The sequence below is a fragment of the Electrona antarctica genome (assembly GCF_951216825.1).
Source record: "Electrona antarctica genome assembly, chromosome: 12".
NCBI classification, from domain to species: Eukaryota; Metazoa; Chordata; class Actinopteri; order Myctophiformes; family Myctophidae; genus Electrona; species Electrona antarctica.
Window position 1 is genome coordinate 23,045,807 of NC_136793.1, and position 27,813 is coordinate 23,073,619.

General features: G+C 41.2%; 3 protein-coding genes across 3 annotated transcripts in view; all 3 read left to right on the forward strand.

Annotated features, from left to right (window-relative positions):
• spef2 (sperm flagellar 2) overlaps nucleotides 1–2,130 on the forward strand; it is a gene marked incomplete at its 3' end in the record, with an annotated part of 32,670 nt that extends 30,540 nt beyond the window's left edge. The window contains exons 36-39 of the mRNA XM_079516916.1: nucleotides 1–136; nucleotides 734–910; nucleotides 1,337–1,459; nucleotides 2,068–2,130. The exon at nucleotides 1–136 is cut by the window's left edge and continues 86 nt beyond it. Of these exons, the coding sequence (XP_079373042.1) occupies nucleotides 1–136; nucleotides 734–910; nucleotides 1,337–1,459; nucleotides 2,068–2,130 (499 nt within the window). The remainder of the gene's footprint in view (nucleotides 137–733; nucleotides 911–1,336; nucleotides 1,460–2,067) is intronic.
• Nucleotides 2,131–5,218: 3,088 nt separating this feature from the next.
• On the forward strand, nucleotides 5,219–11,864 carry LOC306934348 (UDP-glucuronosyltransferase 3A1-like; the record flags this gene model as incomplete). The annotated part of the gene is made up of 11 exons (XM_079516917.1): nucleotides 5,219–5,319; nucleotides 7,056–7,157; nucleotides 7,440–7,560; nucleotides 7,732–7,895; nucleotides 8,265–8,429; nucleotides 8,689–8,897; nucleotides 9,207–9,352; nucleotides 9,823–9,908; nucleotides 10,080–10,299; nucleotides 10,888–11,089; nucleotides 11,787–11,864. Exons 1-11 carry the CDS (start codon nucleotides 5,232–5,234, stop codon nucleotides 11,862–11,864), a joined length of 1,581 nt encoding a protein of 526 aa, XP_079373043.1. The 5' UTR covers nucleotides 5,219–5,231.
• On the forward strand, nucleotides 11,804–27,684 carry cep78 (centrosomal protein 78). Its single transcript, XM_079516570.1, has 16 exons — nucleotides 11,804–11,924; nucleotides 12,721–12,989; nucleotides 13,190–13,365; nucleotides 13,472–13,544; nucleotides 13,668–13,771; nucleotides 14,444–14,618; nucleotides 14,837–14,950; nucleotides 15,102–15,166; nucleotides 15,334–15,439; nucleotides 16,467–16,584; nucleotides 17,271–17,313; nucleotides 17,917–18,042; nucleotides 18,219–18,296; nucleotides 21,418–21,599; nucleotides 26,119–26,272; nucleotides 26,528–27,684. Exons 2-16 carry the CDS (start codon nucleotides 12,728–12,730, stop codon nucleotides 27,173–27,175), a joined length of 2,424 nt encoding a protein of 807 aa, XP_079372696.1. The 5' UTR covers nucleotides 11,804–11,924; nucleotides 12,721–12,727; the 3' UTR covers nucleotides 27,176–27,684.
• Nucleotides 27,685–27,813: the final 129 nt, after the last annotated feature.

Below are 27,813 nucleotides of genomic sequence, written 5' to 3' on the forward strand. Positions count from 1 at the left end.
AGACGCCTCCCGTGGCTTCATCAGAGCCCTCAGTGTGGTGCTGGGACAACATCTAAAGCACCCCTCCACCAGCAGAGCCCTCGGTGTGGTGCTGGGACAACATCTAAAGCACCCCTCCACCAGCAAACTGCTCAAGGTGCCTCATGGAATTACACACCATGATTTCACTTAATTAAATGACATGGGGGGGGCATTTGCTTATAGGTGAAAAGTTTCGAAACATTTCAAAAATAGTGATAATAGCCGATCTACAAGCTCACAATGTGCTACGATGTGATGAGTTGTGACTCACAACCCATCACATTGTAGCACGTTATGAGCTTGTAGATCGGCTATTTTTGTACGACACCGTTGTGCAATGAAGTATAAAACACTTAATTGAATGAATGAATGAATAAATAAATGTGTGTCTTGATTATTTGATGAATTAAATCGCTAAGACAATTATCGATAATTGCAGCCCTAAATAAAATAGTACAACCCAGTGAATATAAATGTTTCAGTGCTATAAACTTGAGTGTTTCCCTGTGTGTGTGTGTGTGTGTGTGTGCGTGCGTGCGTGCGTGTGTGCGTGCATGTGTGTGTGTGTGTGTGTGTGTGTGTGTGTGTGTGTGTGTGTGTGTGTGTGTGTGTGTGTGTGTGTGTGTGTGTGTGTGTGTGTGTGTGTGTGTGTGTGTGTGTGCGTGCGTGTGTGCGTGCTTGCATGGGTGTTTATATGCACCTGTACAATTAGTCTATTCCCAATATAGAGGAGACGATAGAGTTGGGCTCCCCGGAGCCAGAGGGAGAGGAAGGGGAGACCCCTGTATCCATCCCTGCCCTCCTCACTGTCCTCTGCCATAAAGAACCCAAAGCAGAAGGAGACTCTGGCTTCCACCAGGGACGCAATAGCCAAGAGGAGCACACTGAGGTACAATATAAAGCCTGATTTGTATTTGTTGTACGACGGTGTCCTGTGCCAAAATAGCTGATCTGCAAGCTTAGTGAGCTTGAGAATTTGCTATTTTTAGTACTAGATTTGACCTTCAAATTTATTTTAAAGTGGTCACCACTCACCATATAAGGGAATGTTACGTTTGTGGCATCCAACGTAAAAAAAACAAAACAAAAAAAGATACTATAAATAAAAACCAGTATATCTTAACCTATAATTTACTTTTTTTCTGCTGTTCTACTGTGGTCATGGGTAGCTGACTACTGTATTCATTACATTTCCTGGGCTCAGCTGCAGGCATGTGGATCTACTGTATTTAGGCCTACTATATATGGAATATATAGTATATGGAAATTGATGCTATTATGTGACATTTTGCTCTGTGTCTCTGCTTGTCTCTAGGAGTTGGCACGCATATTTGGAGATCTAGGTTACACACCAGAAGACGCTGTTCCCTTCTCAGTCTTCTCACAGCATCCTTCAGCCAAGAACCTGATAGAGGGCTGTCAACGCTACCAGCTCATAGTATGTTTATAGGCTGTAGTAGTGGTTTTCAACTTTTTGTGCCCAAGGTTATACCCAAAGGACAAGTCAGAATATCAAGGTGACAAGGCACATCATGACACGTTGAGAGCTTGTAGAATAAATACATTTACAATTGTCACCTATAATTACATGGCCAAAATAGGGCCGCCAGGTTGGAAGTACGGTAGTCAAACTAAATCATTGTAGCTGTAGGGTATGTAATTTGGCTCTGTATTTGGAAATAACTGCACACAAAGTACTGATATTGACATTGAAAATTAGAAACAGCAGATAACAAGGCACACCTGGCTTTGTCTCACGGCACACCATTTGAGAACAACTGGTCTGTAATAGTTTTTCCTGAAATTCTGTTTCTCAGGCTCGAGATTCACGTTTGGTTGACGTTGAAGATCTGAATAATTTAGTTATTTTTTTACCACCAGATCACTCACTGTGGTTACATGGTTTTCATATTCATACAAATGTTTTGAGTTCATAGAAGGAAATATTTATTAATGTAATAAATTAAATTGTATCTCTCTCTCTTTCTCTCTCTCCCCTCCTTCCTCTTTCTTTGCATCCTGCCCCCCCCCCCCCTCCCCCCACAGGACATACACAGAGTATTCCGAGCTACTCAGAGTGAAGAAGACGCTCCACAGATCCCTGAGTAGTAACTCTTACCCTCAACATTATTAATATGCATGGACGTGCATGAACTAAAAATACATTCATAGACCATATTACAGTGTCAATCTGCTCTGGTCATTTTCATAGCTCATAATTTACATGATATGAAATCATCTGGAAATCAGTCAATATATTTCTCTATCAACAACAAACACATTTTTATATTTTTTTTATTTTTTATTTTATTTTAACAGATCATTAAAGCCATTTAATTGACTCAACCTTTATTGTATTGTGGCTGATTGATGAGGAATGAACTGCCAACTTTATTATTGAGGTGCCAACAATGCCAGTGATGACAGCACTGACCCCATCTACTATGTCTTTCTCTCTGATACACTCGAGCAGTCTTTCTCACTGACTTGTTTTTCGAATGACCTCTCTGACTCAACCAAACGTTGGTTCGGCTACAATGAGCTCTTTGTCCAGCCTAACCTACATGTCAAGCCTGACTTACCAGCAACAGCCCACCAGCAGACCCAAAACCGTATTGGACTCCATTCATCGTGGATGTGTTATGCCAGCTAGTCTGTTCAGCTGTGACTTGCTGCCTGTCCACCCAATTAACTTGAAACACTGACTGGAAGAAGATAAAAGTGGAATTATAAGCTTTCAGCTTTGCCGCTTCCCAAATGTAGTTCAGTGTTGTGATCTCCTAAATTAAGAATGGATGGATGGATGTAATAACAAATTGCAAGCAATCTGAGAATGGTGCATTCAACAAATATTCCACTAGCTGTTGTATAAAATCGTTGAAATTGGCCATCTATTACAGGCATGGACTGTTGTGGTGCTGGTTGCACCTGTCGTAACACTGTGATCATTCCTATCAGGCATTATATTGACATCAAACCAACCGTATCTTACCAGACCATGGGTTTTCATCATAAAATTTGGGTCGATACAGAGTACCGATCGGATACCGGTGTGGAATTTAAACAAATCTAGGACAGTGGTTCTCGAAGTGGGGTCCAGGGGCCCTCACGGTTCCTTGAGGGGCTTCCAAATGGACCCTTACAGGTCTGTATCCTCTTCCTCTGAGAGTTATGTTTAAATGTTTGAGAACCACTGATCTAGTAATAATTACAAATTCCATTAATAATTGTTAAAGTGCAGCTACAAGTTAGTAAAATTATAATGTAAATAGTACGGTAAGAGTATGAAACTGTCATGCAATACTCACCAATACCGATACCAGCATTTTAGCTTTTTCGGCATCGGAAATCGGTATCGGAACAGCTCTACTGGGCCAGGCTACCTAAAAATTACGGATAGCGGAATACATCTACTAGAACAGGCAATAGAGACCAGGCAATTACAAAGCACTATTTAGAAGAAAATCACACCTCCCCCTTCAATACATTCTTCTCACGCCCAACTTGTCACATACTGATGATTGGTCAGAAGACCCCTTGGTCACTGGGTCCACATGCTGTACACTTTGTAGGAATAGAGCATGTTGTTACCCCATTACACAAAATGTACTGGATTCAGTATTAAATATCAAACGGTCTGAAAGATGACTTTGGTTGAAATCGTTTTGTTGTAAATGTGTGAAAATGACTAAGTTATAAGTTAATTATAACTCAAAGAATTTCGTAATGAATATGCATGCCAAATATTAAAAAGTGAATGTAAATGTGTTTGAGATCCAACAAAATAATTGACTTAGCCTTGGCCTATATAAGACTTTACTTATTCCCTATTTAAGTACTATATGCTGGATAATATGTCACTATTTAAATAACTGTTTCTCACAAACAAATGTAATTTTAACAAGAATAATTTCTTTAATTATTTCCGCTGAGACTTTGGAATGTGGCTCTGGAACACTGTAATGGAAGTCACGCTGTTGAATGAATACATTTAAAATGCCGTTAAATTCAATTATAAGACTGTTTAGGTTTTATTGTTCATACAGATTCAGACATAATTGAAAACTGACACAAAACAGGCACAATCAGCATCTTAACCAGCTCAGTTGGTGCACAAATAAGGACACTTTAGTTTGGTGTGATTATTCTCACTTGTCATAATAGTAAGTGACTTTCATTCTATACTACACTGCAAAGTGTCAATAGCCGGCCCTATACTGTAACTCTGACAGAATATAACTCAGAATTATATTAACACTTCGTTTGTTTACAGTTTATTCTATTACATTACAACATATTAATGTAATGTAGCCTATGTACTTTTTCCCTTTTGTCTTTCCAGTGTTACAAAGGGGGGAGGGGTCCGTCCCTATCCCCCCCCCCCCCCCCCCCCCTCTCTCTGTATTTCTGTCTCCCTCCCTTTCATTGCTGCTGCAGGTCCGTTGCTACTAGATATCGGACTGTATGACTTCTAGATCTAAGACAATTCAAATCACAACCTCATTCAGACACACATGCACACTGCGCACACACACACACACACGCACACACACACACACACACACACACACACACATACACACACACACACATCGTTTTGCTTTCTACGTTTAAGGACCTGCAGGCTGCATCAGAACTGAAGCATGGAAGTTTACATGTTCCATCAGTAACTAAACTGGATTTATCCTAACAGGTGTATTATTATTATTATTATTATTATTATTTTGTTTCTGACTCAATGGTCTGTGTGTTGAGTAGGATCTGAAAAGCCTGCTGTCCTCCATCAGAAAGAACAATATCAGGATTCATCTTCAGCTCACAGAAAAGGATTAGCAGGAGCGTAAGCCGTTTTTTTCTTTTTTTAATTGTGGGTTTTTTGGATTTTTTTGTGAATGTTATAGGTAGGCCTACATTTTCATGGGACTTAATTGTGTTTTCTCCATTTCAAATCTTTTTTCTTTCTTGTCCAGACCACGTGTCTTAGGACACTAGTATCTCTCCCATGCACTTAACTGGATTTGACTACTCGGATACACAGAAAAGAAGACTTTGGCCTGTGCTACAATACCTACAGTCAGAGCCAATGGTTTTTGCTCCATTACATGTGACAGGTCTTTTATAACAGATTTCATCCATCGGAGGCATTGTATTACTGGAACTGTCTTCGAGAGGACATTGGTTGCCTGTTCTCTGTGTTGAACTATAGTGACATGGCAATCTCATTTTGGGTCATTTCTTTCCTCTGGACGGTCCCTGGCTTCCTACAGTCTGCCAAGATCCTGACCGTCTGTCTCATTGGTGAGTGCGTTACAATGCCGTGGAACTGATCAGCTGGTGTGAAAAGTCGTCATTATGGCACTAATAACTTTGGAGCAGGCCCGTCTATAGTTTAAATGGACAGATATCCGTCAAAAGGGAGACATTGAAGAAGAAGGATGGATGGGGAATGATCAACATATGGAATGTCAGAACAGGTCAGCTCCATATATGGAGATCTAAGGGTTTGAGGTTTGAGGTCAGATGTAGAGTTGCTGGCCAATATTGATGACATCAGGGATCTCCATAAATCCATATGGGCTTAATATTGATGGGCTTAACATCTCTGATGTCATCAATATGTCATGTGATGTCACCGGCTCCATCCCTGATGATTTCACGTGTCTCTCACCCTGACCAACCAACCAACACACACACTGACGGGAAATGCACAATTCCATAGTTAACTGCGACCTTCGGTCGCAAATAAAAAAAGATCATTGACTGTTAACCACTTAAAAAACGTATATACTTTGTTGACAGTGGACACCCAGGAGTCCGTACTTCTGCTCCTTTTTTCCCTCTACAACAAATCTCTTAGAATCTACAATCTCACAAGGGCTTTGTATGTTGTGAGCTCGTAGATCTGCTATTGTTGCCGAATCTCCACTGGCCTGCCCACAATAGGGACGCTGTGGGCTAATAGACATTTAAGGGCTCCATTTTCGTTACCGCTAAACCCCTTATCCCTAAACTTCTTTGCCTTTTTTTACTATTTTGAAACTAGCCAATCTACATTGACACGTTGTGAGCTTGTAGACTGGCCATTTTAACTATTCAAAAATGTTTTGCAAAATAGTAAAAAAAAAGGCAAAGAAGTTTAGGGATAAGGGGTTTAGCGGTGACGAAAATGGAGCCCTTAGTGTAAAGTAGAATGATGGTGTGGTATGGTATACTTAATGGTACATTAAGTATCTGGACATATTAATATACAATATTAAACATGCTTAGGTAAAGTACACTGGCTCACTGGCAGAGAGCCATAAGGAGACAAGCACACACAGCCACACACATGACAGGTCAGCTCCAACAGCTGCAGATCAGCTCTCACATGCACACACACGCGCTCCTCATACACACACATAGCAAGCAATATACATTAATCAACCACACTCCCAACGTACATAAGCACATGCACACTCATGCACCCTCTTTGTCCTAAACATGTCCAAGTTAGTTAAGGATGTTTTATTTCGCTCTCTGGTCTCTAGTCTTTAATGTGTTTTTTTTTGTTGAGTATGAACATAGTGACTTGAGAGGGCAGAAGGTCCCTAGAAGTACATGGTTCAGTGAGAGTACTTCGTTCAGTGAGACAAGAGTGTAATGTTGCAATGTGTTTTAACATTTGAGCCCAGAGGAACAAAACCTGCACACTGATTGAAAGATATGCATAGACCCTGGGTCTAGCAGGGTTTTTGTGAATGTAATGTGAATCACTTTATTACCATGTAATCTTGATGTTTGTATGTATGTGGATCAGTTATTGCATTTCATTTCATGATATAGCTTGGTCTTCCTGTAATGTTTTTTTTTTGTTCTGTTCATGTTCCATTCCTTTGTCTGTCAGTAATAAGTATACCATGCTTACTGAAGAGACGTTACTACCTGAGTCTCCCTGTTTCTCATTCTGCAATATCACATCAAGATCCTACAATGGGAATATAATAGCATCCTTACTTCATCACCTTCACCTCTCCTCTTCTCTTCTCTCCTCATAGGTGGAAGTCATTACTTATTATTCGATGAGATCTCCCATAACCTCCATCTGCACGGTCATGATGTCCGCATGCTCTTGCAGCTGGGTAACCCTGTTATTACAGGTATTATTCATACACACTTCAATAACAAACACATGTGCGCACATAACCTCAAACAAGCATTCAGCCAAACAGCAAATCCCAGTTGTTTCTCTTTAACTGTCCAGTCATGTCTCTCTCTCTCACGCACGCACGCACGCACGCACGCACGCACGCACGCACGCACGCACGCACGCACGCACGCACATACACACATACACACATACACACATACACACACACACACACACACACACACACACACATGGAAAACCTACATGAACATCATTGCTGTATTCCTGTCAGGTTTGACCTATGCAGGCCGTGCAGAAAGCTACCAGATGAGCACCTGGTCTGTAGGAGACAGCTACATTAAAGACTACAATGACTGGTTTCTGGAGCAGCAGACACAGTTCTTACTGGGAAGGTATTGTACATTGTGATGCTTATCATTGTTTTACCATATGTCATTCCTTCACTCAACTCCCTCTGTATTTTACACTGTACACACACCTTGTTCTCTCTCTCTCTCTCTCTCTCTCTCTCTCTCTCTCTCTCTCTCTCTCTCTCTCTCTCTCTCTGTGTGTCACTCTCTTAGGGATAACTTCAATAACTTCTTGGACTTCATGGGGCACCTATCGTACCAGTGTGACAGGTTGTTGGGGGACAGTGAGATAATGTCTTTCCTCCAGGCACAGCGATACGATGTGGCCATCCTCGATGCTTTCAACCCCTGCTCCTTCATCCTGGCACGCAAGCTTGGTAAATCTCCTACTTGTGCACAGTTTGGTTTATGTCAAATTATCACTGTAATATCATATTATTTATGTACATTCATTTGTTAAGTTTCAAAGTTTCAAAAACACATGTAGGCCTATAACTTAAACTTTAAAAGGTAACAACAACAATGTTCATTTGCACTTCGATATTGATACAATTCAAGGAAAGGTCACTTTAACATGTTGTAACGTTGTTTCCCAGCAGTGAACAACCAGCGCTAATCGAACTATGAAATAAATACATAGTATACATAGACATGGTAGCCTCTTTGGTACTGTAAGCAGTTATTAGTAAACAGGATACACCCAAATGTATTACCATATGCTTTCTTGTTTTTGTTCATTCGTGTAGGTATTCATTATATAGCCTTCTATCCCAGCACCCTGAATGGTCCTCTCTCCATCGCCCTGCCCAGCCCTCTTTCCTATGTCCCTGTCTTCAGCTCGGACCTGCCTGACAGTATGGACATCTGGGGCCGTGCAAAGAACCTGCTCTTTGCCCTCCTGGCTCCAATAGGTCAGAATATCTCACCAGCTATTTTTCGTCTTGAGAAATGTCAAATAGTGTTCATGCAGAGTTTTCTTGAGAGTTGTCTGGGAGCACATGCATAGTTTGGTATAAAAGATAACCATCTACGTGCTAAAAGAGCAGATGTTTCCTGGTACCAGTAGTTTTGAGTGTTTTCTGATGGAATGTCCAATGATGAAGTATGTTTCCCAAAGGTCCCATAAAGGACATACAGTATGTTTTCCCCCCATCATGTCTTTTCCCCCAGGCCAGAATCTAATGTGGTCAAAGTTCAGGGGGGTAGCTGAAAAACACTTGGGCTCAGGCTCACCCCCTGGTGGTCTTGAGGAATTATACCTGGGAGCAGAGCTCTGGGCCTTTAACACAGACTTCTCCCTGGAATTCCCCCAGCCTCTGATGCCCTACACTGTGTTAGTGGGAGGCCTTCTGAATGCACCTGCTAAGCCTCTCGATCAGGTTTGTTCTATTCTATTCTATTCTATTCTATTCTATTCTATTCTATTGATTTCTAACCCATTCCGATCAGATAAAATAACCTTCATGATTGGGCTTAAGCATACGCTACTGTATTATACTTTAGAATGCTTGCAGGAAGAACGTAACACACTATACATTCCATATCCATTGCTTGATCAGCTTTTGCTCCATCTCCTCTACCCCTATCTCCCCATCTGCCCTTACTTCTGTGTTCAACCTTGTGCCTTCCTCACATTCTCCGTCCTCTGGTCCTCTGCTGTCTTTCTGTTTACCTCTCTCTCCCTTTAGGACTTGGAGTCATGGATCTCAGTTTACGGACAAGTCGGATTCATTGTGGTGACGCTAGGGTCCATGATCTCCTCTGTCTCTGTGGACCGTCTGCTGGTGGAGTTCACTGACGGCTTCTCCAGGGTTCCCCAGGGGGTCCTCTGGAGGTAAATACATACATTTTTACTTTAAGCTTAATTTGAACCATGACCATTGATTATTTAAGTTTAGTTAACCCCAAAGTTAACCATTTCTTTGTGGTAGCCTCCTGATCATACCCAACAAGTTTCATAAAATTGTATGCATCAGTTCTAAAGTTATTTTCTTTGATAACACACAGACAGAAATATAGGGGCAATAATGCATTACTGTGGACAGGATAATAATGATAAAACCTTCTCTTAAATATCTCATGGTTTCTATCAGTTGCCTCAATGTAGCTCGAATAAGTAGATTCCCAAGCCTGAAAACTTCAGATCAGTTCGCCATACGTTGGCCATCCAGCCATATAAGTTGGAGTGCTAAGTACAGTATGCTGTCAATGAATTATTTCATTCTACCAGCACATGGTAGTACACTGTATATTATAAAGTTCAAAAATATTTGTTAATTCCTGTAACCTGTTGTGTTTCTACAGGTATGACCCCCAACGATGGCCATCGCATGTGGACACACCCCCCAACCTCAGACTGGTGTCCTGGCTCCCTCAGAACGACCTACTGGGTATGGCAGTCATGACAAAACCATGGAAATGCTGAAGAAAACTTCCTGTCATTCAGTGACTCAAGTGGAGCAGTATTCAGCTGCTGTCTATTGTAGAACACATGCATAAACGGGGTGTCTATGATGGATCTGGCCTTACTATTGCATTTCTCTCTATCTTCTGTCTCTTAGGTCACCCTAAAGCCAGTCTCTTGATAACCCATGGTGGTCAAAACAGCCTGCTCCAGGCAGTGTACCATGCTGTTCCTGTGCTGGGTCTCCCTCTGTTTGGAGATCAGTATGATAATATGGTGAGGGCCCAAGCCAAGGGCCTGGGCTTGACCATCAAACCTGCACACATCACTGGGGAATTGCTAAGCTCCACAATTGACACGATCATACGTGAGAAAAGGTAGGTTATGGCATTTATTTTTTTGATCGATTGATTAATTGAATGCTTTTTAGTCAGAAATGTAAATAGCACGAGGTACAGTCAGATATTAAGGCTAAAAGGATAAAATAGTCCTGGGGACTTGTTTCCATTGTGGTCCTGTGGTCTGGGAATGGACGGATGGACAGATGAGTGGATGGATGCACAGATTAATTAATTGATGGATCGTGTGATGGATGTACAGAAGTGTACAGAACTTATGCACTATAGAAATCCATATGTCCATTTTGGATGGACATAAGGATGGGCAGACAGGTAGACGGGCACCTTTCATGTTTTGTTTTGAACTGAAAATGCTGTTGAGAAAAACTTTCGCACACCTAGAGTGAAGGCTTAGGTCGGAGCAGGTGCGTAGGCAAGTGCACATCAATGATAACATAGAATTATACGCCCGCACACTGTCAAGCTGCACGGTACAAGATCATTTTTATTAAAGGAGGGAACGTTTCGGGCACTGACCTTCTTCAGGCATGAGCCTGACCTGAGCTGAAAAGGCCAGATTTTGTATTCTTCCCTTCTCCCTCATTCCTCCCCTTTTCCTCTTTGCAGGTTCAAGTCCTCGGCTGTGTCACTCAGCAGGATTCACCGGTCACATCCTTCCCCGCCAGGCCTCAGACTGGTCCAGTGGGTGGAGCACATCCTACACAGCGGAGGTGGAGCTCACCTACGGCCAGCGTCATTGACCCAGCCCTGGTACCAGAGATGCCTATTAGACATCGTGCTGATAGTCTTCCTCATACTGCTGGGATTTGTAGTTCTCTGCTGGGCCTACTGTAAGAGTAGTGACAGCAGTGGCAAACACAAAAAACTACAATGAATGAATGTACAGTATGTTAATAATGTATGAAAGAAAAATGTATAAATTAATAAATGGTTGTATTATTTAACATGAATAAAAACAGGTAACAGCAAAAACCACAAAAAATGTAATAACAATTTTCAAACAATGTACAATAATTTCATACTTTAAATCAGTCAGGGACACTACTAAGATTTATACCTCACGTGACAGTACTGTTATTGGATATTTTATTACTATTTATCTTCTTTGAAAAAAACTTGTTTCTGCTGTAAAATGTGTGCTCAGTCAATAAACTGATAATCTTGCAAAATACAAAACTGATCTATGTAATTCACTCATCATTGTATTACTTCAGAGATGTGAATACATTAAAGACAAATCTGTATGACAAAAGTCTTGACCATGAAACCATCTAAAAGCTGAACTAGCCTACCGATATATATTTTTGGGGGGCTGAGGACTGCATACGACAGTAGAATCCAGTTCACATTTCTGAAATACATGCAGGAACTATTCCTGTTCTAACCATAACACTTTAGAATGGCTGGGTTCAGTGGGTTAGTTTTGAAGGGAGAGAAGATGTCTCCCTCCCAGCAGAAAGGACCACCCACTTTCACGCGTTTTAGAGACCATTGCTCCTCCACAGCACGAGGGGGAGCCAGCTTCTCCTCAGCGCCTCTCCATTGACAACAGCAACAACAACAACAACCGGGTTGGCAGTTAGGAAACCAAGGGAACATTGTCAAAACAGTTCTAAGATTCTAGGTGCTCTAGTCTATAACAGGTAAGCAGTTTATGAAAGGATTATGGAGTCGTTAGAATACCATGCAAACACGCTACCCGGCGTTATTTGGGGGAGCTGGTTAGTATAGTTAGCCATTGAAGTGTAATCCGTTGACAGGTGTATTTATTTGTCAGTGTAACGTTAGTCCTATATTATCTCTCTAAACAGACAGGATCCTTATGTTTGTGTGTGGTGTGCCAGACGTTTTGTGTTCGTTATTAGCATAACAAAGTTATAAACCTTTACTTGGGAATGGGATACTACTGTGATCATGTGATGGGATACTAGTTGTGTGTGTGTGTGTTTGTGTGTGTGTTATAAATAATATAATTATTAGGGATGCTCCGATCAGGTTTTTTGGGACCGATAGAGATCACTGATTGTTTTTCTCATGATCCGCCGATACCGATACGGATACTGATCTTGTGAAATGCTGCAAATTTATAATATTTCCAAAATGATTATATGTCAAAACCCACGTCAAAACTGTTCCTGTGTGTGGAGAGTTAGGGGAGAATGTTTAGGCAGGTCACAAAAATGCATCTGATTGATATTTATTCCACTTAAATAGTGTAAAAGATCAGTTAAATTGCCGTTCACATATAGGGTAAATGCCGATTACCGATCAGAGTGAATATCGGCCGATGTGGCCGATCACCGATCGCTGGCCGATTATCGGAGCATCTCTAATAATTATAGAACATTCAACTTTTACTGCAAATATCAAGATTATAAAGAAAAGTAATACATTGCTGTATGTTCACAATTTGTGATATTGTCTGTATCTTTCTGCTAGATCTAAAATGATCCAAGACAGTGCACAGATTCGACGGCGTGGTGCCCAGGACTTCAAAGCGTATTATGACTACGCCTGTGCCAGACAGGACTCTGTACCGCTCCCAGCAGTAAATGTGAATCTGACTAAAGGCATACTGGACCTCAGTGGTGACAGAGTCAAAGTGACAGACTGGCTGCCCATACTCGGCTCTATCTCTATCAACAAACACCTGCACCACATTGCAATCCACAGCACATACCAAGCTGCTCTAAATGCTGGAGACGTAGGTAAGGAAGGAACGACAACAATAAACTAAAAATGTATTTGTTTTACGATTTATATTTATATCATAATTGCTATCAGCCGTGTTAACTGTTAAGTGGTCAGATGGGTGTTCCTCGTGCATTTTCAGAGCATGTTTATTTTCAGTTGCATTGTACAAAAAGGAAAATGGTTTGTGACTTACTTGGCCATCTCTTCCTCTCAGATAGCAGGTGCTACAAGTCCAGCTACAGGAAGAAGATCCCTGCTATCTGCTGCAAGGACACGATACTGAAGTTGTGTAAGGCACTAAGAGATTGTCTTGCTGTCTCTCCCAGCCTTAAGACTCTGCAGCTTAATGGACTTCCACTGAGAGAAAGGGACCTCATCACTTTAACAAAGGTACAACATAGGCTAAGTACTAAGTAGAGTAGCAATAAAGCTTGACTGACACTGTGCTGATTCATCACGGTCTCTTCTCTGTTCTATTCCTTTATATTCTGTCTAGGGTTTGGGAAAAAGTAATTCCTTGGAAAACCTGTCTCTGGCTAACTGTCCAATTGGTGATGATGGGTTAGAGGGTATGTGTATTTAGTTTGTACTTTGTATAACTTTTCTCTTCATTGTAACAACTGTGCAAGTCTCTAAACAGTGAGTTATTGTTACACTACAGTATCCAAGGTTGTTTTCTGTCTAACTTTTAGTGATTTGCCAAAGTGTGAAGTACTCTGCAAGTATTAAGACAGTGGATTTTACGGGATGTAATCTCACCTGGAGAGGGGCTGAGCACATGGCCAACATAATCAAGGTATAATATCTTGCAACTAAAGCTAAAATGTATATTTAAAAATATATTACTTTTTGTATGAACAATTTCGCAATAGTTACATTTCTCCAAGGCAGCATAGTGTATGCTGAGACTGGAAAGAAATCACAGCCTCTTTCTGCTCTTTCTGTGAATGCCATAGAGATGAGAATGGTACTGTCGCCATCTAGTGGCATGTTTGAATGTGGACCTAAAGGTGCTGTAACTAAGTGTTTTGTTCAAATATTTAAATGTGTATTCTGATAGTACTTACTTTTTGCTATAGTGTTTGTTCAGTCTCTCCAGCTCTTTATTAAACAGAAAAGACATTTTCCGGTGGGACACTTATTTCATCCAGTCAGGAGAGAGAAACTCCTGTTACCAAACTAACACTATAGTGATGATTAGGAATATAGAGCTATTTAACAGGTATTTTAACAAACAAATATCATTTACAGCACCGTTAAAAACAGAAGAGACTATTAAATGTGGACTCATGCTCTTATGATGTTCACTGAACAATTTGATAATAATTATTTTTGATTAACATTGACACGTGTGGCATTATTCAAAACGTTTTGTGTACATGAATTTCCCCCAAATTCCAGTCTCTTCATTCGATGTGGTGTTTTCCTGCTGTCCCTAATGTTTTTGCAATCGCATTCCCACCTGCAGCACCAGGGAATGCGGCGGCATGGTGAAGGGTGGGCTCAGTCGCTGAGGTATCGCCAACCACAATTTGAGGGAATGGCAGGTCTCCGGCGAGTCACCCTCAACTGTAACCTTCTCATAGGGGACCTGGGGGCTGCAGCCCTTGCACACGAACTGGCTGAGGACCTTTGGGTTAAAGGTGTGTGTGTGTGTGTGTGTGTGTGTGTGTGTGTGTGTGTGTGTGTGTGTGTGTGTGTGTGTGTGTGTGTGTGTGTGTGTGTGTGTGTGTGTGTGTGTGTGTGTGTGTGTGTGTGGTGTGGTGTGGTGTGGTGTGGTGTGGTGTGTGTGTGACACTATTGCCAAATTTGCCACCAGTCTGTGTACATGGCTTATCATATATTATTATGTATCCAACAGCTGTGGACCTACAGAAGTGTGGTCTGTCCAACAAGGGAGCTCAGTGTCTATTGGAGTCCTTGAAGACTAACTCTACTCTGTGTGTGCTGGATATCAGAAGTAACCCTTTAGTCGGTGAGGAGCCACACGCCAGAATTCACTGGGGTTTCTTTTCTCAGGATGCTCAAGCTAATACAATGTGTCCAGTCCATATCAAATAATGGTCAACAAACCATTCCAGTAGATTGTTTGTCTATGTGTTGTTTTGTTCTCCTGCCTCCAACAGACAAGGTGCTCATAAAAACTATAATAGAGAAGATCCTGATGAACGCTGATGGACAGTCATCAGAGGTAATCTTTTGTGGTTAATGTTCAAGCAAACATTGTGAACGTGAATGAGGAGGTCTGTTCATGTAAATGTGTTTTGTAGACATACTGAATTAATGATTCACAGTTTTAGTTTTTTTTCTCTTTTATTTATTTTTCATAGCGTGAATGTTGACTGTTCTTTATTGCAGTACAACTGGATCAAACCACCCACCCACAAAGAGTCACCGAAACCTGCTGGCCCTAAAAGAAGACCGTTGTCCAATTCAGCCAGAGGGAAAGCTGCATTCAGGATAGGTAAATATATATATATATATTGTATATTCAACATACCTGTATATAATGTACAATCATAATTGTCCAATTTTATTCATAGGAACATCATAGAATTGTAGCAGTCATAATGCTAAATCACAACACATAACAGTGTAATTACAATTATAACTGCTGCATGATTTAATCCATTTGTAGTGGTGTGCCCTTTTGCTAGAATTTGACAATGATAAGTACTAAACCCTTTTGGACAACTAATTATTGGGTCAAAAACTATTTTGAACAACACTTGTTGAAAGAGTTGTGTGAAGTATAAATTAGCCTTTAAACTCATGGTATAGTACTGGAGTGAAAGATTGTACATTCCAAGCTCTTTCTAGATAAAAAAAAAACAACAACATTTTGAAAAGATACTTTATAGCAAGATAGTGTAATGTCAGCTTCCAAGTGGACGTGCATCCAGTTTTGGCACTGACTAACTCCATAGCCTGCACGATTATAGTCGGGGTACAGAAGCTAGCACTCTGCAGGAAGGCAGCTGAGCCTCTGGCTTCAGCAGGAGTATTGAGGACGGCTACGATACTGTGGCCTGAACACAGATTGGCTAATTGAATTAGTGAGAGGAGAGACACTGAACCTTTGTGGAACGCATTGATAGATAGGCTTATCGTCGGACTTAAAGGGGTATTCCACTCATTTTCAACATTTTACTATGTCATTAATATACCTTAGAGCTGTTGTGTGGAAATAATAAAAACGTCCCCACATTCTGTGTTTGCTAGAACTAGAGGTCTGAAAAAAATCATTAACATGGTGAAACACATCTTGATGATGTCATCAAGATGTGTTTCACCATGTTAATGATTTTTTCCATAATTACAGTTCTAGGAAACACAGAATGGGGGGACTTTTTTATTATTTCCACACAACAGCTCTAAGGTATATTAATGACATAGTAAAATGTTGACTGTTTACTTTTACAATTCTGTGTTAAATCCATGTTTATTTTCTCACTGATTTCTGTTTTTAACCATCCATGGTCCTGTCCTAGCCCCTCGGAGAGGGACCTCAGCTGGCAGGTGGAGTCCAGGAGTTGTCCAGCAACAGAGGCCCCCATGTCGCTCCAGAGGTGTGCCTTGGCGCACTGCTGCACGTTCCCAACGCCAGAGGTGAGGACATACACTGATCAGTTCAGTCAAAGGGATTCATATATTTGCAGCATAGTGTTCGATTCAGGCTGATCTAAATGAAGCAAAAACATCAAGAAAAGAAAAACACATCATTATAATTATTATATAATACCAATATAAAGTATGCTGTCAACATTTTATGTTCAACTTGATCATAAATGTTGATAAATGTGTTTATTTATTAAATGTACTAAAGTTACCTTTTAGGAACTCTAATCCTAGCTTTAAAATGATTTACTAACCTTTTTGTTTTACTTAATTTGCAAGTGACTGTAATGTTGACATATCTAATGTATGGCAACATTCCCATGCCAAAAAAATAAATTTGGCCCTGAGGCCTTTCATCAGGTTGTCTAAAACCTAAGACAACTCCATGAAGGTTTCGGGACCGAAACTTTGTGTAAACAAATTATTGCATTTGAAGACTATGTGACTATTTTCTTCTAAGTTTGTCAACCCTAGCTTGGTGTTCTCTGGTGTATTTTTTGTTTTATATTATGAAGGTGTGCAAAAGTCTTGCTTGTGATGTTGAACATTCCAAATTCCCATGCCAAAACACTGTCATAATTTAAATTGGGAAGACAATTAACTCCCAAATCTCCCGTGGAGTGTGTACGTATGTGCTTAAGTAGAACAAAGTAGTCTGAAATGTAGTTTTGTTTCAGTGGTCTGTCTCCTGGTCTTACCATGGTGGAGCAGAGCTTTCAGGTATGGAAAAGCTTTTTGTTCTACTTTGCTTTATCTGAGTTGTGAACAGAATGTCCACCATTGCCTACACATGATGAACATTAATATGGTCTGACATCCAGATCTGCTGCCACTACTAATTGCATGGATCAACGTCGCCACGACTGATTTCAGTCATTTGGATTCCGGGGAAGCCAGCATGTCTTCTATGAAAGCATGTTGTGCAGAGAAAATAGTCTACACGCTATCAAGCTCTCAATGTGTCGCAGATGCTTTGAGAGCTTGTAGATAGGTTATTTCATATACAAGCAAAGGTTAAAGCCTCAATCTGTGATTTCTTCACCTGGTTGGTAGTATGCAGAACAGCAGGAACAGTATTACTAAAAACATCATAATTTAATTTGACATATTGTGTTATTTGGTCAGGAGTCAATGCTAGTGTGGAGGGCTCCTTTCATACTGTTTCACAAATCGCACAGTAGGACTTTATTTGGCTTTAGTTAAATCCATGTAATTGTGTGTTGAGTTGAGTTATTTGTATCATTCTCTATAGTGTTGAAGCATTCATAGTCTTACTGCACAACACTACTATACAGTAAAACACTACTATACGGTCTTCAACAGGGTGCAGCCTCTGTGAAAGTTACCTTGGAATCGGAGTTGGACGAAGAGGAGGAAGAGGAGGAGGTAGAGGAGGTGGTGGTTGAAGTTGAGCCAACTCCATCTGCTGTCAGCCTTCGACGTATGCAGGTAAGATCTGTGTGTGAACAGGACTGTTATTACTGGTTATTTCGGATCTTGCCATTTACTTTTATACTGGTTTAAATTAAACTCACGCACGCACAGACTACACACACCGATTTTGACCCGTTTCAAGCATTCACATTGTGTGTGCGTGTGCGTGTGTGTGTCTCTGACTCCTGCAGATGGAGCTAGAGGATTGTCGTATGAGACTGGCGGAAGAGCGCAGAGCCAGACTGAAAGCTGAGTCCAGCGTCATGGAGGTACTGATACTCTTCCAGAGTTTTCACATTGCTACTGCAGCAGTGTTAGCTGATCTCAGTGGTTGGTATTAAACTGAGGACCAGTTGATAGCAGCATCAGACAAAGTCAAGTATTTGAGTGTGGCGTGCTTGATTTACTTTGTGAGTTTCGCAGTCTTATGCACACCTGATCGTCTCAGAGACGGGTGCGTAGGCAGGGATCAACACAGAATAATCATGAAGTGACCCACAGTCCACACACCGTCTGCACTTGCCCAATAGGAACACTTTTATTCAAGTGTAGTTTACTCTTCTTCAAAGGTCTAGTTTTGACCAAAACGTTTGCATAATAGTGCTGACAGTGTTCGGGTCACTTTATTCTAATTCATGACTTTAAAATGTGTTCAGCCAGCTCCAGCCAATATTCTGAAAGGAGTTTCATGTTGTCAAACATTGGAAATGCAACATAACTTAACTGCACCAAATGTATTTAGCACCGAGTAGTGACAGATTTAAAACCATTCAATACCCTATTTTGCTGACATAGAAACTGCCCATGTATGACAAAGAAAAGGCTGCCAAATAAAGGTGTCAAATAAAAATGACACATCTCAATGACATTATATGCTTAACAATAGATCCTGTTTTAAGTTCACAGTGTTTCTCAGTGTTGTCATAATGTTCTGCTGTAAAGAACATGGACGCCACATAATGTATGTGACATCTCTGCTTATCTTGTAAACAACAGATCATTTTTACTCATGAGTTCCTAAGCCTAAGGAATCCCTTCTGACCATGTGTGACAGGCCTTCCTATGTGTCAGACTTCATCAAAAATTGTGACTAACCAGCAGAGCTACTGTAGAGATTTATTAGTCAAATGTTAGAAAACTTCTAAAGTGTAAAAAGAAATTCAGTGTATAATCCCATGTTATGCTATGTATTTATTGTAAGTATGTAATCATATTAGGGGAGTGAAATTATGCTAATACAGTACATGTACAGTACATGTACTCAAATGTGTTCCTGTTGAATTCCAGCCAGTGATATAGGCAGTTTTCTACTATTGATTTGTATCCAACCTTGAAGATGTTGTGATCTACTATTGATTTTATCCGACCTTGAAGATGTTGTGATCTACTATTGATTTTATCCGACCTTATTGTATTATATTATATTATATTGTGATAACCAGGAGACAAATGGGGTTGGGTGTTTAAACATTGACTCCAATTTATGTCCTGCTGGCAAATGTTCAAATATGACATTCTCTCCTAACACTGCTGCATCATTGTGCCTCGTTGCCTATGTCCTAAGCTAAGCTAATCAGAATGGTTGTTACATTCCAAAGTCAGTTTCTGCCTAAGTCAAAGAGATGACTTGGGCTGATGGGCCCTCATTTATCAATGTAGTATAAAATCTGCCTCAAATTTGAGTGTCTGTTTTGGAGTACACTGACGTCGGCACGGCATTTTATTTATGAAGTGATCGCAAACAGCTGATCCTTCCTTAATTTCGTTCCGAGCGTTAATAAATGTGACGGCTGAAATCAATCTGGCACGCCCTATGAAATCAAGCCTTGCCCTTGTTTTTGCGACATGAACAACTGCAATACGATCAAACAACGTATTAAAAGTCTTTATTCATTTAATATACAACAAGATATATTGGTGAACGAAAACCTGAACCTGTGAACCATGAATTAAATAACAATTATGTTCTGCGTGGAGTTTGCATGTTCTCCCCATGTCCCCTAGGGTAGGTACCCTCACAAAAAACATGCAGTAATCCTGGTCTCTAAACTGCCTCCCCCTGGCCAGCCGGGGCGCCTGATGGAGGGGAAAGGAACTGGTTGGAATAACGTGTTCCTTCCATGCGCTACGTCCAACCAGGGAAACTCCCCCCTATCATGTGTAAAGGAGCAACTTGGACGATCAGGCATGAAGGAAGCATGAGTTCAAGTCCGTTGCTCTCCCTATGTCCCCCATATATGGGGACTAGGTTGGCAGAGGGTGTGTAGAGCCTAGGATCACATTAGATAATTGAGGGTGAAAAATGGGTGAAAAATGGGTTACAAAATCGTGGGATAAAAAAAAACAATTATGATCTCACATATGTCATTGGAAATGAGTTTGGACGTGCACAGCCTGTGACAACCGCGCATACACTCGCTGCTGTTTTGCTGCATCTCCTCCTGTCCTGTCTGTCTCTATGGTCCGTGACACCGTGACCATGCACGTTTATGACAGTCTATATTAGATTTCCTGCTGCAGTGGCTGGGCTGTCAATGAATGCGCAGCCTAAACCTTATGTGGTACAGTGGTAGCCTACTGGTGGTGGTGGGCTGGCTGGGTTAGCCTTCCTATAGATGCGGATGCGGTCCCCACTTGCACTGGCTCGGCATTCGAGCGACGCGTCGGGTTTATCTTTAAACGAGGACGAGACGAGCTGCTAGGAGATTGCACATATCGTAACTCGAAAAAGACATGGGCCTGCAGTAGATTGCAGTAGCCTACCCATTGGGAGACTTGACTCTAGCTGCCTGCAGCACTGCAGTCTCTCCCAGCACAGGCAGCGCAAATCCTCGCATGTATCAGGCCTATGCGCTAATTTTAATTGGCTTAAGCATCTAACTTGCAACATTGTTTTTAATTGCTTGTACACTTGGAAATATGATAAATATCCTACCAATTTTATTAGCCTTTACAAAATACATTATTTTCACATATGTATTAGTTTTATATACATTTTAGAAGTGAAAACATATGTTTTAGATGCCTGTGACAGCCTGTCAGCTGGTCAGACGATGCTGCTCCGCTTTTCTACAACAGAAAAACGGGTGAGGATATTTGGCCGGGCGCAGGTTCAAGTTCAAGTTCATGCGGGAATGATAAATGCTGATAAACGTTGATAAATGAGGGCCAAAGTGTTTTAAGAATGTAACAAGCAATCTGAGGACAGGCAATAAGGCAAGGTGAAGCTGGGCAGATATAAATAAAGGCAGATAAAATATCATAAGATAAAATATGAGTCAATATCTTTGACTAGTATAGGCCTAATAAAAAATTAAAACATTGACACAAGTAGAACTTTGAGAGCAAGCAAGAGATCACATTTACAATCTTTTCTTCTTTCCTGTTCAGTATGAGATGGCGAATGCACGTCTTCGCAGCGTCAATCTTTCTATGTCTGAGGCGCTTGTGGCCCCTAACTATCGGTCAGTGGCAACTGCCTCCAGTGCCCTTGAGGACGAGGCAGTCCTGGATAGTATTGAGAACTCATTTACCAAGTTCCACGCCTTCCTGGACCTCCTGAAGGATGCTGGGTAGGTAATATTATAAGACAATAGAAACACATCTTTCCTCAAAACCTTAAACTTACCTGTTGCTTTAATACTTGCAACAGCACCTAACCTTTTAGAATTTAAAAGAACCCCAGGTTCACCTCTAGGCACATCCCTGTTTCTGTGTGTGGCATATGCTAGGGAGAACCCCTTTTTCATTCCTTAAACAGCCTCAATAAGTTCCTGTATTGCCGTGTATAGCTGGGTGGCTATAGCTGAATGGTTCCTGCTTTTCCATGAGCAAGACACTTAACCCCTAACTGCTCTCTCTGAGCAGCCTTCAGCTGGCTGAAGCTGAAACAGAGATTTCCCCACCAAAGGTCTCCCCTTTCTATCTTTATAATTTAGTTCAGTGGCCATCAACATCAGCTGATCCAGACTCGGACAAGGAGAGTTCAAAAATGAAAGGGTCTTTTTGTTTTTGTCAGTCTCAAAACGAAACTCAGCCGATGAAGTATAGATGTGAGGGCGACAGCTGACCATGCCCGGAAACACAGATGTCATTGTGTTACTCACTCAGACTGTGCCAGTTGGCATATCCATAGATATGCCATATCCACACATATGCCAACTGGTCCAAACTGGAACATAGTGGATAGAGGTGAAATTAAAATGAAAGTGACCTATTTCTAATGAGCAACAAGAGCAAACTTGAATACTGATGGCAATTGAGCTCATGCTGTCCTCCCAGAGGCCATTATGTTTGGTCATGGGTCAAGTATTGGTCAATACTACCCATTTAATGAGTTAATTTGCCGACCAAATTTTGGTCGGCAAATGCGGAAGTGCAATGTTAAACCCCAGCAGCGCTAAATGCATGGGCCCTCCTGCAGTTCCAGCTCTGACCACTATGTCTTGCGGCTTCAACGTTGGCCAGCCATTCTGGGGGCTTGGTCTATACTTGGCTCCCTCGTTTTTTCTCTATACCAAATCTCTTCACCGAAAGTAGCCAATCTACAAGCTTCAGTGTTGCAATGTGATGCATTGTAAGCCTGTTGATAGGCTATTTTTGCAAAATGTTTGCCTGTTTTCGAATGTTTATCTATTATAACATGCCCAGAACAAGGCATTAGCAAGATAAGTGAATGCAAATGACATATATGCTAGTCGGGGCCAAACGAACGTCTTATAAGGAGCATCATTTGCAACCCACCCAGAGCAATCAATGGGATAGTGTGCACAACTCTGATTTGAAGTGGAATTGCAATACTTAATGGTTTAATCTTAGATTAAATGTACGTACAGTATTATGTAGTTACGTACAGATAATTCACTTCAAAGTCAGGTTTTTGAAAAATATTGATTTGCGAAGGATAAATGCATATTTATCGGCCATTTTTTGTGTGTGGTTACAGAAACCTATACGTTTCTAGCTTTAGCTACACCATTGTGTAAATGGATCAATTTGACTCTTTATTGAATTACTATTTTAGAGATCCAGCAATGAGCTGGATTTGGCCATAACACTGGTAATCAAGTTGAATGGGCAGATTTGATTTCTACAGTAGAAACCTTGTTGATCCCCGAGTGAACCAGCACACCCCTCAATCCCCCACTTATTTTGGCAAGCATGGCTGCATGTTTGGTGGTGTTTGGATTGGAACGGTTAGTTAGTGGTTACTGTCATTTTCACCCTACTATTTTGACCATACTAGTGTTCCAGTTTGGGAATTTTCAAACATGGATATGTTCTGCTTCTGCTGTCTGTGTTTTGTAAGCTACCGGTCAGCCGTCCTCCTAAAATATATTTCCCAGCAGTAGCTTCATTATCTAAAGCCCCTTCAGTTAAGTTTTGTTTTGAGACATTTTCACATTTTCGTTAATTGGGCAACAGGCTTTCCCAGCAGTAGCTTCATTATCAAAAGGCCCTTCAGTTAAGTTTTGTTTTGAGACACTTTCACTTTCTCGTTAAGGGCCTTTCTCTGCCCCACCCCGGTCCCATTGTTTACATTGTGTTTAGGATCCAAGATGGCCGCAGCACCAGGAGGGGGTGAGGAAGAGGGGAGCGGGGCAGGGTCGACATATGCCCTTACTGGGCTGCATTCACACATTCAAGACACATGTCTTGTGTTTTGTATGTGTTTTAATGGCCGCTCCAATGCATTTCCAGTGGAAGCTCAATGGTTTGACCAAACATTTGTTTGATGGGGGGAGGGGGGCAGAACACATCCATCAAAGCTGTGTTCAGACACAAGACAGGTGTGTTGAATGTGTGAACGCAGCCCAGTAAGAGCATATGTCGACCCCGCCCCGCTCCCCTCTGCCCCACCCCCTCCTGGTGCTGCGGCCATCTTGGATCCTAAACACATTATAAACAATGGGAGCGAGGCGGGGCCGAGAAAGGCGAGAGAAAGTGGTCACCGAACGCCGAACGCAGCCCAGTAAGCCCAGTAATCGGAAGGATCCAGCTCCTTTTGACATCATGACCAAGTGTCCTTGAGTAAGACGCTGAACCCCTAACTGCTGGACACTGTGTTATTTAACTGCTAGTCAATAACTTTGTATTAAATGTATTTGTTTATATTTATTTATTTCATAGGGAAAGAGCATGTTAATGAACATCAAATATAAGCAAAAATGCTACTACCTATGTTAGGCAGGTAACAAAAACAGACATTACAAGTGGTATACTGTATAAACATAATTCAAACACACAATACATGTATACACAAATAGAAAACAAAATGCATTGTATAACATGTATTACAGGTTAAAAGTGATTACTGTTTTGGTTTGCTTTGAGCAGATGGTTCTTTCTTAACACATTGAGAGCCCACGCAAAACTGCCCAAAATCACTTTCACCTAGAAAATCCATTCACATTTTTTATAATTCAGCTGACTGTGGAGACACATGCTGGAACTTTTTCCTTTGAAATGTTTTATAGTTTCTGAGTTATTTAATTTAAACGCCAAATGCATTCTCAATGGCGAAAACACAAACTTTGGCACCACGTGTTAAAAAAAAAAAAAAAAAAGTGTTTTGATTTTTCGGATTTTTTTTAATAAAAAAAAATAAAAATGTATATATATATATTTTTTTTTCAAAGACGTCCACAGACGTCTTGGGCTATGCACGTGCGGTAATACCCAGGACGTCCACAGACGTTTTGGGCACAAAATGTGTTAAAAGTGACACATGTTGTACTGTACTGTAGGGCACTTCTCTTATTGCAAGTGGTTATTAATTACTTACTTACATTATACTTATGGTACATTATTTCCAAACATGACGCCTGATAGTCTCCTCTAGTGGTGGTCCTGGTGCCAATGCTACTGCCAGCCTACATTTAAACTTCGCCATAATAATATAATAATAATATTTCTTCCAGAATGTGACAGTGATTTGCAAAATTAATGTACTAATGATGAAACATTGAACTTTACAGGGCCTTAACAGGGCCTTGCTCTAGAGCAGGGGCTTCCCAAACTGGCGGTCAGGAATTTAACAACATGATATCATTGGTGTTATAAGCCAGGTCACCTGTCCTCCTAAAATATATTTCCCATCAGTAGCTTCATTATAAAAAGCTCCTTCAGTTAAGTTTTGTTTTGAGACACTATCACTTTCTCGTTAATTCAGGTATCATTTCGATACTCAAAAGCCCCTTTCGTTTTCTCTCCCATCGTCTGGATTGGTTGAGTGTCTGGGCTGATCAGTTGATAGCTATTAACATGGGACATCGGTACAGTTTTGTTTTGAGACAATTTCACTTTCTCGTTAGTTGGGCAGCAGGCCAGGGGCTCAGGAGAGAGAGTGGGCACCTCAGAATCTGAAGGATCCAGCTCCTTTTGACATCATGACAAAGTGTCCTAGATTAAGAGACAGAAGTGACAGAACCTCTAACTGCTCCCTGGGTGCTGTTCAATACCTTTTTTTTTTAAATTAAATTTATTTGTTTATATAAACACCCCAGGGGGGTCCCCAAATTATTTTGGGGGGACCCCAGATGATTAGCTTAATGTGCAACATTGTTTTCTCATCAGAGTATACAAACTTTGTGTCAGGGTACAGTATCTGCACATTTCTAAAGCGACAATTTAATTACTTTTAAGACCTTTTTAATGCCTCTAAAATGAAGAGGGAAAAAGAGACCATTAGGCTACTGCATCAAAAGTAACCAACAAACGGGATGCACACACAGATCCGACACACCAAAGGTCGGACATGCGGAAACAACGGTCGGACAAGCGGTCGAACATGCGCTGCTCCCGTGCTTGTAGTTAAGGTTAGGTTAGGGTTTGAGGTAGGTTGTTGGACGTTGGTCTAATGACAGTCGGACCAATAGTATGTTGGAACTAAAGCCCCAACAAACTATACTAGACCTGAGGCCGATTGTAAAAATGCCTTCTAAATCCTGACCTAAGTTTTTGAAAAACTTAGGTCAGGAAAAATGTAACTGACTGATTTTTAAGACTTTGCTATTTAACTCACTTTCTCTAATAGATGAACATTCTCATAAAAAAAACAACAACATCCAATTGATTCTTTGTTCCTTCTAGACTAGGTCAGCTAGCCTCCATCGCTGGGATTGACCAATCAGACTTCAGCTCTCTGGGGAAACCTCAGCTCTCCTCTTCCACTGTACAACCTCTGGCGCCTGTAGATGACAGAGGTTTTCAGAATATTGAGGCAGAAGCAGATGCTGCATATACAGTAAGTCTATTGGAATGTTTAGCAAACGAGCAATATAAATGTATGTCATATCGCTATTGGTTGAATGCTTGATGTAATCTCTTAGCTCTGTGTCCTCAGTACAAGTGAGTAAATAGTCAAGATGTCCAAGGTCAGCATGTCCCCGGTTCGATATTGTGTGTCATTTGCTGTTTCATTTCCATACTAGCACGCCACATTTCTTGTCTATATCCACTATGTTAAGTAAAAGCTCACAGCGGTATATCTTGCACCCAGGTTGGTAATCCCCAGCTTGCTGCCTCAAGGGACCCAGCTGCCAGCCTTGACCACAGACCACCAGTCTCGCCCCGGGGCTTCTCGCCTGCGGATAAACCAACTGAGCTGCCTCTCAGCCAGCCTAGTGGACCTGCTATAGACCCCCATGTGGATCTGGAGGGTGGTGGACAGGGGCCCGATGAGTACTCTAAACCTGAAGTGCAGCATGACTCTGGGTCAGAGCGCAGTTTCCGTAGCCACAAATCTTACGGCAGTGGATCCCATAGCAACAAAAGTTTCCTTGTAAGTAGCTCTCATGGAAAGGCATCTAAACCAATCTCCCTCGGACACAGTAACAGCAACTCCCACCATAGCAACGGTTCCCATGGATCCAGCTTCAAGAACCGCAATGTTTACAGCTCCATCCACAGTGACGGGTCCCTCAGTGATTTGTCCGTCAGGTCAAGCGTAAGTGACATCATGAGTGAGAAGGCAGCGTCAGTGGCCTCCTCGGGGTCAAAGGGGAGTGGTGTTAGAAGGCGACGTACGGCAGGGTGTTCAGGGTCAGAGGGGTCAGAGGTGAAAGCTTACATGGGGCTGGACACTATGGCACAGATCAGATCTCTGGGCAGTCTGGGTGGACAGTCAGACGATGACCGATCCTTCTGATTAGCTGACCAAGGGAAATATTAACCAACCTGATGTCAACTCTTTCTGCCTCCTTTTCTCCTGACTCAAGTTCCCTGTATAGTTGTTTGTGGAGTCAACAACCTTGTTGACTTAATAGTTCCATCCTATGAAAGCATTTCCCTTTGTTTTTTCTTGTTTTGTTCTTTGACGTTCTAAAAGCTGAGTGGTTAGTGGTCATGAGGTTTTAGTAAAGGCCAACCCAACAGTGAAATAGGTTAGCCAAAGTTCTTTTTGTAAAAACAAACAAACAAAAAAACAAAACAATACTACTCTTGCTGAGAATAACGCTAATTTATTTTCATGTTACATTTTTGGTACAAGTTTTACAATTAGTTTTTATGGGAGTTTTTTTAATGTATTTTTCGTTTTTGTTGAGACGTTGAATGACAAATTATTTTCGTAATTTTTGTACAAAGTATGTTTCTATTCCTTTTTTATAACTCCCACCTTCCCCCAAATGTATTTTTGCAATAAACATTTAAACGTTACTTCTATTTAGTCTAATGGGGCTCCATTGTACTGCCAGTGCTGTGAAATGTTACATGTTGTTTTGAGCTTTCAGAGATGAGTTGTAACCAGGAATGTCTGTTGGATAGACAGTGTTTTCTTGGCCTGTA